At 37.1% G+C, this 12,473-nt stretch overlaps 1 protein-coding gene across 4 annotated transcripts in view; it reads left to right on the forward strand.

Annotated features, from left to right (window-relative positions):
- MALT1 (MALT1 paracaspase) overlaps window positions 1–12,473 on the forward strand; it is a 90,985-nt gene that overhangs the window by 52,129 nt on the left and 26,383 nt on the right. For 3 of the 4 annotated variants that reach the window (XM_035271221.3, XM_035271222.3, XM_054244263.2), the window contains 3 exons: window positions 2,029–2,055; window positions 3,878–3,910; window positions 11,046–11,249. In XM_035271221.3, the coding sequence (XP_035127112.2) occupies window positions 2,029–2,055; window positions 3,878–3,910; window positions 11,046–11,249 (264 nt within the window). The remainder of the gene's footprint in view (window positions 1–2,028; window positions 2,056–3,877; window positions 3,911–11,045; window positions 11,250–12,473) is intronic. The other variant, XM_054244262.2, reaches the window with a different exon arrangement.

Consider the following 12,473-nt stretch of genomic DNA (forward strand, 5'->3'; position numbering starts at 1 on the left):
CACTGCTGTTTGGCTCCAGGGTGATGCATGTGAATTATCACCTTGCTGTGCTCCTTCTATCCTGCAGTATTCTCTATAATTTTTGCAGTAGCAAGCACACTATTAAATAATAATTTTCAAATAACTATTTAGAACATGTAGAGATGAAAATCCAGTTATGACGTTTCTCCAAAAGTCTCAGATGAAAAAATTAGATCCAGATTTTCCATGAAAGCCCACAAAGTTGAGAATTGCATATGAACAGTATCCTTTATTATATGTATATATATGTATTTTTTCTACCTATAGAGCATAGGTGTCCTCTATTTGAGTTTATGTATTTTGTTAAAGATACTCGATCAGACTATTCAGTCATAAAAAAGGAATGAAATTATGTCATTTGCAACAACATGGATGGAACAGTCATTGTGTTAAGTGAAATAAGCCAGACACAGAAAGACAAATATCGTATGTTCTCACTTTTATATGGGAGCTAAAAAAGTTGATCTCATGGAGGTAGAGAGCAGATTGAGTCCGGGAAGGGGCTTGGGGGTGGATGAAGAGAGTTTGGTTAATAGGTACAGACCTGTAGTTAGAAGGAATAAGTTCTAGTGTTTGATAGCACAGTAGGGTGACTATAGTTAACAGTTTACCATGTCTTTCAAAATAGCTAGAAGTGAAATGTTCCCCACACAAAGAAATAAGTGTCTGAGATGATGGATATCCTAAATACCCTGATTTGATCGTTATACATTTTATGCATGTGTCAGAATATCATATGTATCCCATAAATATGTGCAATTATTATGTATGAAAGAAAAAGATATTCAATCAGGATGAGGGTTGGGGATTGAATAGGTGGATTTTTTGGGGGGACAGTGGAACTATTCTTTATGATTAGTGATTAACACATATATACAAATTTTAAACAATCATTTAGGAGGTCAAAGAAGGGGGGACTCAAGATAGAATACAGACTATGAGAAAAGAACTTAACTGTATTGCAAATGTATGATACACCTTGCTCAAGAGGGGTGAAAGTACTGCTGCTGACCTAAGTAACTAACTGGGAATGAGTTGACTGAAGGCAGAAGATATTACACATAATCCATCTGCTGATTCAGACCTTCTTCAATTGATTTTATGTCACATAGAAGAATAAAGTTTATACGTAAAAAAACTTATGAATAGTATAACATTTTTAATTTATTGTTAATTTTTTATCTTCATAAAACTTGAAAGAAATAGATGGCTGTGTCATTGCTTATTTTACCTATCTGTTAGCCATGATAAGACATCCCATGGGGTACAGGTTAATTCTGAAACCACCTGTTTCTCCCAAAAACACCTTATACCTTGAAAAACTATGAGTCTAACCATGAGAATAACAGATAAATCTGTTGAGTGACATTCTGCAAAATACCTAACAGTTTCTCCTCAAAACTGTCAATGTCATCACAGACAAGGAACACCTGAGCAAGTGTCACAACCAAGAAGATGCTAGCCCAAGGAGACACAAGCAAATGTAATGTGATACCCTGAATTGAGTCCTTGAGCAAAAAAAGACCATTAACGGTTCATTGGTTTTGACAAATACACTACTCTAGCGTAAGACGTGACAAATATACCATGCTAACTAACATAAGATGTTAATAAAGAAACCAGATGTTGAATATATAGGAACTCTCTCTGCACTACCTCCACAGTAGTTCTGTAAACCTTAAAATGTTCTAAAATTAAAAGTATACTTAAAAAAAAGATCATTTGAGATTACTGTTTTTATTTGCCTGGAATATTTAAAACTATGAATAAATTATAAAAGAGCCTAGTCTTTGGCACTTCATGAAAATAATGATAGCTTAGAAGTCCTAAGTGATAAGCCCAGCAGGAATATTCTTTGCTCTTCAGTATTTGCATGGCTTCTTCATTTAATTTGAAAAGTTGTAAATTGATAAAACATTATAACATGATTCACTGGCTCAAAACTACTTCTTTGATTAGTCTTAGGCATTTAGATTACTTAATCTATTTTCTCTTATTTTGTTTTAGATGAATTAAATAATCTTGGTCATCCTGGTGAGTAATACAAACATAAAACTTTAGTTTTAGATTTTTAAGTTGTTGAATATGGTAAAGATACCACAGGTACTCTTTTGCTATAGTAATACTAGTAACTTTTTTCTCTTTATTGAAATGATATCATTTAAGGTTGGAATTAACTACTTACATGAAGTACAATTTCATGCAGGTGATACATTAAAAATATTTTGGGTTATAAAAACTAAGGGTAAGAAGTCTTTGAAGTAACATGAAACCTCAATGTATTTTTCGTCATTTTGTATTTCTGCCTATATCATAACAAGGAAGTTAATGGGGGAAGTACATGATCTTTAATCTGAAAGCAGGAAGCAGTTTTTGACAGAGTGACGGGGTAACATTTCTGAACTGATCGGACCCCTGGGACCTTTTTCTCAGTTCCTCAGTCACAGAGCATATCTGAGCTACTTGGGTGGGTGCCTATATCTGAAGTAAGAAGTATGTTTGTTGGGATCGTTGACACCATGCAGGTGGGTTGATCAGTAACCATTTCTTAATGAGTGACGATTGGCAAGAGTATGCAGAGCTCTGTAGGCTAGTGTTAATCAGAACAGATTTCTGAACAAGTTAAGCCTTCAACTGAGATAAAAGGCACATCAACAGTGAGAACTACATGTAGACACAGGATATCAACATAGTGTAGGCTTTCTGAAAGACAGTGATGGAACCTGCAGATAGATTGAAAATAAAACCTTTCAGGAGTAGACTAAGAAGGTGGTTATGTCATTTAATGTTTGTAGAAAGCCCTATTACTTCTATACTTAATTCTCATTATTTTAGCATTATTACTAGTTTACTTAGTGTCATACTCAGACTGCATTAGCAAACATCTATTGTGAATACCATTGGGCTGTATTGACTGTATGTAAGCAAATTAGACACAGCAGAAATTCCCCATTACCTGTGCATCATTCTCCTTCCGGTACCCTCAAATTCAAACAAAGCGTTGGTGAGACCTGCTTCAAGTAGGTCTTGAATTGTCAAAAACCATCCTAGTAATTGTTTCTCTTGGTCTGGATAGAATCCCCTTTCCTAAATTAGTCTATTAATTCTTGCTGTTCTTTAATGAACATTATGAAAAATTATTTCAGAAAAACTTTTGTAAATAGCCACCACTAAGATTCTAAAATTTTCATGGCCCTTTATTTGATTTTCTCCTTATTTCACACAATTCAGGAAGTATCAAAAATTTAGGTTTAAAAGAAGACTGTTGTAGAGGGAAAGCTTTTAACAGGCTTCAGTGGCATTTATTTTACCAAAAGTACAAAGTTATCTCTCAACAGTAGTGGACACACAACTGATGATACATCTTTCCCTGCATGGTGCTCTAGGTTGTGGGAGGGAGCTTATTTTATGTATAGTAGATGGTGAAAGCGTAGAAACCAGAATAGGATTCCCTAAGTTAGTATCCAGATTTGCTACTTACTAGCTTAATAACTTTGGCCAAGTGACTTTAATCTCTCTCTGCCTTAATTTCCCTATATATATATATAATGGGGTTAATAATAGTATGCACCTCATAGGATAGAGTGAGGTTTCATTAGATCTGTTATTTATAAAGCATGTAGAACAGTGCCAGCTAAGGCATCAGGAAATGGTAACTACTGCTACATCTTATTGTGAACACCACCATCAATTTTTTCCATTCAAGAGTGTTTTTATTAAAAATTTGAAGGTTAGAAACTATATTCTGTAAATGATGCTACTGATATTATATACTTTTCATATATCTTCAACTCTGGAAATACTTATACCATGGACAATAGCATCTTACATGTTTTGCTTTTTTATCTTTGTATAGATAATAAAGAGCAAACAACTGACCAGCCTTTGGGTGAGTAGAGCTTTAAAATGCATGATCATAGTATAATTATTGTGTTTAACTCCAGAAGGAATTTAAGACATTTTCATTTGATTTTTTAAACAAATACTTGAATAACATTGGGACCAAATGTTTTATTTTTTGTATCTGTAAAAGGTTTAGAAGAGAAGGCTTTAAAATGATTACAAATTCAGTTTCTATGGTCAAGTCAACCTGTATGGAGTGATTTGTGTGTTTCTCACAACATGCAAACATGCTTACAAAAAGAAACCTGTACATGCCACATGGTTAGCATAAAGGAAGAATTGGTTGGTGCTATTTCTTGGTGAGAGATAAAAATCACAAGGGCTGAGGTAGCTTTAGAGTTTGCTTCCCTATCTTCTCCAAAGGGAAAAGAATTTAGAAAAAAATGTGAATGAACAGTTGCATATAAGGAATGCCTGAGACAAGAAAATGTAAGGGAGAAAACTTTAGCGATAAAAATTTAACAGATTAACATTTAAAGATGATAAAAATAGCTAACATCTTGATGCTGGCAGAAGCCAGATAAAATATGTCTAATATTTGTCCATTGGATTCAGCTACTGAAGAAGTGATTGTTGGCTTTGAGTGAAGTGTTGAAAGTGCCTAATACGTGTCAGTATGGAGTTATGCTGGGAATTTAAACATGGGTACAATGTATAAAATACTGGGAAAAGAATGATTCAGAAGTGAGTAAATGAAGACAGTATATGTTAATTTGTTGGAAAGAAAGGGTGATTTGAAATTAATTAGGGCATATATTCAAAGTGTTTTAGTAGGAGGGGAAAATGTGAGGCTATTTACATTTGAAAAAGAAGTATCTGTTGAGACTAGGTTAGAGTGATCCATCAAAAGAGGACAATATATAGAGCAAGTTCCTGGAAGAGATGGTAGGGATTTGGGCCAAGGTTGAAAACAAGAGAAGTTGTCTTTAATCAGAATGTTGAAACCTCTTTTGAGATTAGAAGGAGATTGGTGAACAAATAGATTTATCGGAAAGTTGAAGACATTTTTAGTCTATGGCTTTTGTTTCTAGGTAATTAGGCATAGTAATATGCTTAAAAGAGTGAGGGGAAAAGAGGAAAGTAAGGCTTAATATAGAACTTACGCCATGGAAGAGGCTTAGAAGCTGAAGAAAATGGAAGCAATTTGGCCAGTCTGATTTACAAGTGAATGTGTATTGAGAGTCCAACTGAGACTTTTAAAAAATTAAGAATTTGTAATGATTTAGATCAGTTGTGTGTGTTTTTTGTTTTGCTTTTTTTTTTTTAGTAGAATTCAGCTTTAAAATAGAGAAGATGGGCTGGGCATAGTGGTACACGTCTGTAATGCAGCTACTTGGGAGGCTGAGACATGAGAATCACCTGAACCCAGGAGGCAAAGGTTGCAGTGAGCCAAGATCATGCCACTGCACTCCAGCCTACATGACAGAGTGAGACTTTGTCTCAAAAAAAAAAAAAAAAAAAACGCCTTGAAAAAGTTAATAAACTGGGAGAAAATGAAGGAGTCAGGAGATTTTTAAAGTTCACCAAGTTAGAAGAGTAGTAGAATGAGTAGTAGAGGGCAAATCTGTTAAGAGCATAGGAAGTTGTTATGATTACAGAAAGGAAATATATTATTTTAGTTTTCAGAGGTGGAGCAGCTTGGGTTGATGCGAAGTCCAAGCCATGCTCATGGAATCAGGAGGCAGTGAAGGTGAAGGTGCTTGATGTTGATGAGGACAAGGGACTGTGAATGACCACCTTAAAAAAAACCTGCTGTGAGGTCCAGGTGCGGTGGCTCATGCCTGCAATCCCAACACTTTGGGAGGCTGAGGTGGGTGGATCACCTGAGCTGAGGAGTTTGAGACAAGCCTGGCCAATATGGTGAAACCCTGACTCTACTAAAAATAGAAAATAAGGCCGGGCGCGGTGGCTCAAGCCTGTAATCCCAGCACTTTGGGAGGCTGAAGCGGGTGGATCACGAGGTCAAGAGATCGAGACCATCCTGGTCAACATGGTGAAACCCCGTCTCTACTAAAAATACAAAAAATTAGCTGGGCATGGTGGCGCGTGCCTGTAATCCCAGCTACTCAGGAGGCTGAGGCAGGAGAATTGCCTGAACCCAGGAGGCGGAGGTTGCGGTGAGCCAAGATCGCGCCATTGCACTCCAGCCTGGGTAACAAGAGCGAAACTCCGTCTCAAAAAAAAAGAAATTAGCCAGATGTGGTGGCACGCACCCGTAGTCCCAGCTACTCCAGAGGCTGAGACAGGGGAATTGCTTAAACCAGGGAGGCGGCAGTTCTAGTGAGCGGAGATCACACCACTGCACTCCAGCTTGGGCAACAGAGCAAGACTCTGTCTCAAAAAAAAAAACTTCTAAGTTTTATTCATCGTGGGAAGTTTTCATGTATTCCAGCTTCATGATTTTTTTTTTGGATCTCCAGACCTCACCGATTAAGAAATACCTACTAAAAAAGTGTTCTGAACAAAGGCATAGCCGTCGTATTCTGTAGTGAGGAGCATACATATGTCTTAGGTACACAAAATGACAAGATTCAAATGTAACTGGATTAGTTGTTGAAGATGGTTTAATCACAAGTAGGCATTTAGTAGTAATACTAATAAACTAAGTGTTTTCACCTAGAGAAATGTGTAATTTAACCCTGAGATGTAGATATCTTTCCTCATTTTTAGTAGATGAAAATTTAAAACTCTTAAGTGTTGTAATAAAATTTGCTCATAATAAAATTTGCTCAGGATCATATAATTTAGTAGTTGAGACAGGATCGAAACCCAGGTGTCTCTCATTCCATAGCCTTTGTTAGCTCCATTATGCCAGGTATTCTTTCTCAAACACGTCCCAATTGAAAGAATAACAAGATAAATGGAATATCAGGTCAACTTCCATCATTGAAGTCCACCAAACATTTATCTAATTGTTTCATCTGTGCTTTATGACAGGCATTCCCCACCCCTAGGCTGTGGACCACTACAGGGCCATGGCCTATTAGGACCGAGACACAGCAGGAGGCGAGTGAGCAAGCATTACCGCCTGAGCTCTGCCTCCTGTCAGATCAGCAGCTGATTCTCATAGGAACGTGACCCCTGTTTTGCACTCTTCTGGAGAATCTAATGCCTGATGATCTGAGATGGAACAATTTCATCTCAAAAGCACCCCTCCCCTGACACCATTTATGGAAAAATTGTCTCCCTGCTGTGCCAGAAAGGCTGGGGATTACTGCTTACTGAAGTAAGAGAACAAGCCTTGGTTTGTGAATTCAAGGCCTTGGGATACTAATAGGAGATGGACATTAAATGAATAATATAGTACATGATACATGCCTGATATAAATTGTTCATAGAAGATGGTGATGAGATTAGTCTAGCAGAGTCAGTTTACCTAAGAGGCAAAGTGAAGGTGAGGATTTTCAGGGATGAATTGGGAGATCTCAAGGGGATAAAATGAAAATATGTGTTTAAGGCAGTTAGTATGAGTGTTCATTGAGAAATGAAGGAGATGGTAAAAAGGGTGAAGACGTGGTGAGGATGGAGGCATGAAATAGATGGTGCAGGTGAGGAGCAAATAGTATTGCTGGAAGGTAGAGAATAGGGAAGGAGTGGCTGGAGGCTATACTGGTAATGTAGTTATCTGTTGCTGAATAACACTGCAAAATTTACTAGCTTAAGAACAGCATCAGTTTTATTATCTTCTTGCTTCTGTGGGTTGGACTGGGTTTAGCAGGTGGTGGTTCTGCTGGTCTTTCTTGAGGTCTCTTACACAGTTGCAGTCAGATGTGGCTGGGACTGCAGCATTCAGGATGGTTTCACTTAGATCCCTGGCACCTTAGTGGGGATTGGTGAAAGACTGTGAAGACTATGAAAAATTTCCCTCCCTCCCTCCCTCCCTCCCTCTCTCTCTCTGTCCCTCCCTCTCCTTGTCTGTCTTTCTCTCTACCCCCACAAACTTCTTTCTCTTCCTTTCCCTCTCCCTTTCCCTCGGTTCCTTCTCCCTTCCTGTGTGGTCTCTCCATGTAGCTGCTTTCTCTATGTCGTGGCTGGATCTCCAAAGTGGAAAGTGTCAGAGATTCTTAAGGTTTAGACCCTGAACTGGCAGAGTGTCACACATCTTATGTTGCTCAAAGAAAGTCACAATACAGCCCACATTCACAGGTGAGGGTGACTATACTACACAGGGGCAAGGATACTGGTTTGTTGGGGGCCATCTGTTACCACAGCCGGAAAGGTCGGCATGGACTAGAATGTGAATGGCCTTGGATGCCCAACTACACCAGCAGTCTAACCCTGAGCCACTGCTTCTCTAGTCCTCTACCTTCCAGGAATACCCAGCTGCCTGTTCCTCACCCACACCAATAGACTGGGACTTGATTTTGTAGGACATGGAGAGTCACTAAGAGATTTAATACATGAGATTTTTTTAACACATACTTAATAGCATTTACCACATGCCAGGTCCTTTTCTAGGTGCTTCTAAATATTAACTCATTTTTAGATAAGTAGCATAATAATTAGAATGATTAGACATGGGATGAATGATATAACACTGTACCAGTTTTTGAAGAATATATTACCTTAAGCTTTGGAAGGTGTTGAGGATCATGAGTTAAAATGTCTTTCTGAAGTGGCTTCATTACTCTTTTGCTTAATCTACTGGCATTTTTGTTTCATTTTTTCAACAAATGATTTTGTTTTAAGTTGTAGGTGGTTCTTACAGTAAATGTTTTTCTACAGAAATACTCTTTCATTTATGTTATCACTTGATAACCATTATAAATTGCTTTATATTTGCTGTCTTGAAGCTTTTTTATTTCTCACTCTTACCTCCTCAAATTCAAGTTTTATTGTTTGTTTCTCTGTCGTGTCTTTGAAGTCTGATTTTCCTCTCCCTTTCTACTGCTTCTCGATCTTACATCTACCCCGGTTCACCCGTCACCCAGGAAAGTAGATCGGACAGGTAAGACTTACTTACTCACCATCTTTTTCACCATTAAAGTCAAGGAAATGCACTAAGACATCTTAGGAACTAGCTATTAAAAATTATCATTGGAGAAAAATTTTAGAAGTGTTATGGACAGTTAGCAATACATATATTTTAAGACCTGTAGTTCACAAACTGTTGAACCCTTTCCATTCTGTAAACTGTACTAAGTATTCTTTCCCAAATAGATAACAAAACCAGTGAATAAAGATTTGATAGCAGCAAAAACATCCCATGATGCTTAGTTTGGCAGTTAATTTTCCTAAAGACCCAGTGATTTCTTTTTATTGTATACTTATAGTTGTTTTCTACCAATAAGAATCTATGATATGTATAATTAATGGAGAAAATGGAATGATTTACACGCATTTTACCATCTCAGTAACTTTGGTAACCTCTTGCTGTAAACCTGTGATTTGGGCTATAATGATGTAAACCAGAGACAATGCATGTTCTCATTTCCCCTTCAGAAGATTAATCTGAGTCTGTCACTCTGTTGAGGTTGTCTGGATTCTAATAGCACTGATGGACTCATGAAAAATGTGCTATGGAATAGCCGGCTAACTGTCTTGCTATAGTGGGTAGTTCAGTGTAAGAATAGTATTTTATTTTAAAAGAAACTTTAGAAAAGAAATACAAGTGATGTTAAGTTTTACACTGCCTTCTATTGAAATCCATGCTGAGTATTCTCAGCTTTTCCATTGAATTAAAAATGTGGCTTAAGTATCATTTCACTTTTATGTACAGTCATAAGACTGGGCAGTTTGCTAGAAATTTCTGAATATGTACATATAGAATAAAGATGACATGATATAAAATTATTGAGGCTTTTAACAAAGTGGAGTTTTTGTCCTTTCAGTCACATTCTTCTAAGTTGATACTGGTTTTTAACACTAGGTTTAAGTGTTCTATAGAAAGAAAAGAAATTATACCGGAGAGATTTTTGGTGACATAATCATCTCAATGATTTGAAACATCTGAAATTATATACTGAATACATCAAGTCAGCAATGTGATTATTCAAGCCTGTTTCAACTTCATAAGAGAAGTGTTCATAATAACTTACAATAAAACTACTTAGCACCCCTTTGTGGCAGGGGTTGGCCTGCATCAGAGGGGGTGGCCTGCAGTTCTACCCAGGCAGCTCTTCAGCCAGTTGGCTGGTGCTGCAGGTACTCTCGTCACCCCGTCTCTGCTCCCCGGCATTCCCATCACTACTGCCTACCATGACAGGTGCTACACACGCCTCACTGTCAGCCCTCCAGAAAAAAGCCATCATGGGCTCTTATTGTCATTGATGGTCTTGAGATTTGGGGGGGCGGGGGTGTTTTAATATTTTAATTGTTTTTCCTCTCTTTCATACCAGTGGGTCTTGAGTTTTTAACTGTTGACCACATTCTAGACTATCAAAGAAAAATACAGTGTTGAAGACCTCATAAGCACTAAGCTATGTCCAGCCTTCCACACTGTTTGAGGTGGGCTACATACCTGGTTAAGCTAGCTGCTCCTTTTTAAGGCATAGGTGTAGATCTTTATTTCCTCTTACAAACAAAAAAAATTGTTTCTATCAGAATACATTATCTTTGAGCAAATGTATCTTTGATCAGAATACATTATCTTTGAGCAGTGCATTAAGTTTAAAAAAATGAACTTTTAAGGTGCACGTACACAAAATCTTCACATACCCCTGAAATAGCCTCATCTGAGTCAAATAGGGAGTATCTAAGAGGAGACAGTAGTACATCCACATGATGACTGCAGAAACCAAGAATAGAGTACTCGCCAAGTCCTCTCTCTCTTTGGTATTTCCCCTCATTCACTCTGATGTGAATTCTTCCTGCTTTTTTGGTTATCTGGTTTTTAGCCTCTTTCATTCTCAGCAAAGCAGAACCTTATTTGATGGAAACCCAATTTCAAATATTCCTTGTTTAAGTTTTCTCCAAAATTTCAGTTTGATGTTTTTAACCTCTTTGTTCCTCAGAGAATATTGATCTGCTATATAAGTAGTTCTAAAATGAAATTGAATAATGAAATCTTATTTGAAATGAAATGATGCAATCTTAAAGCATAGTTTTCTAGTATAATACCATTTCCATAGGTTGTGTTTTAATCTTTGTATCTTCTTTAAACATCCTTTTTTTTCCCAAAGCAAAGGACAAGGTTGCCCTTTTGATAGGAAATATGAATTACTGGGAGCACCCCAAGCTCAAAGCTCCTTTGGTGGATGTGTACGAATTGACTAACTTACTGAGACAGCTGGACTTCAAAGTCGTCTCACTGTTAGATCTTACTGAATATGAGATGCGTAATGCCGTGGATGAGTTTTTACTCCTTTTAGACAAAGGAGTATATGGTAAGATATTTATAATGTTTGTTTTTACAATTATCCATTGTTCTTTTCACAATACAAGTTAGGTTAACAGTTGAAAATCAGATTAATATAAGGTAAACACGCTGTTGAATGGAAGAGTTTTATTTTTCTTATTAAAATGATACATTTGATCTTCATTCCATCTGAATAACTGATTAGCTTCATGTCTTTACTTTTGTTTCTTGTTTTGTCAAAACATATTGTTCTTATTAGAATTCTTACCTGTTTTTGTGATTTTTTTTTTAATTGATAGAGCCACAGTATAGTAAAGCTTGATGACTACACAGCAAAATTTACATTCATATGTGTAAAATACTTTAGTATGTGGAGTTTTCTAGTAGATTAGCATAAAAAGTTCTAGTAGAATGTATATTTTGTATGTTTCCTTTTCCTAACTATTTTTTTTTTTTGAGATGGAGTTTTGCTCTTGTTACCCAGTCTGGAGTGCAATGGCGTGATCTCGGCTCACTGCAACCTGTGCCTCCTGGGTTCAAGCAATTCTCCTGCCTCAGCCTCCTGAGTAGCTGGGACTACAGGCATGGACCACCATGCCCAGCTAATTTTTGTATTTTTAGTAGAGATGGGGTTTCACCATGTTGACCAGATGGTCTCGATCTCTTAACCTCACGATCCACCTGCCTCGGCCTCCCAAAGTGCTGGGATTATAGGCGCGAGCCACCGCACCCAGCCTCCATTTCCTAACTCTTGCATGGCATTTTCTAGTCTTTTATTAGGAACTAGAATTTAACAAGGAAATGTTGGTGGATAGGGTATATAAAAACAATTTATAAATGAAAGTTCTATACAGATATGCTTAGAAATGTACCTCTACAAAAATTCTAACAGTAAATATTTAATGGTTTTTTCCCATTCTTTCACTCAAATATGTTAAGAACACTACATATATGGTAAAGAATTTCCAGAGACAGTGAGCAAATCATTTCTGGGGTGATTTATGGATTTTCATATGAGAAGGCCAGCTGTCGAGCTCCTCTGAACCATGTTTTACAGGGTTGTGCTTCCATGACATTGTGCAGTAACATCAGACTGCCAGGGAAGTGACATTTCCAGGCTTGTAGTTGGGCATGCAAGTGATAAACACAGAGTGCCAATTTGCCTTCTGTATCTTTCCAGTTATTTTTTTAATAATTTCTGAATTTATTCTTATTATTTATAAGATTGATATGATAAGGCGAGTTTGGTTAG

The sequence above is a fragment of the Callithrix jacchus genome, chromosome 13 (assembly GCF_049354715.1).
Source record: "Callithrix jacchus isolate 240 chromosome 13, calJac240_pri, whole genome shotgun sequence".
Classification (NCBI taxonomy): Eukaryota; Metazoa; Chordata; class Mammalia; order Primates; family Cebidae; genus Callithrix; species Callithrix jacchus.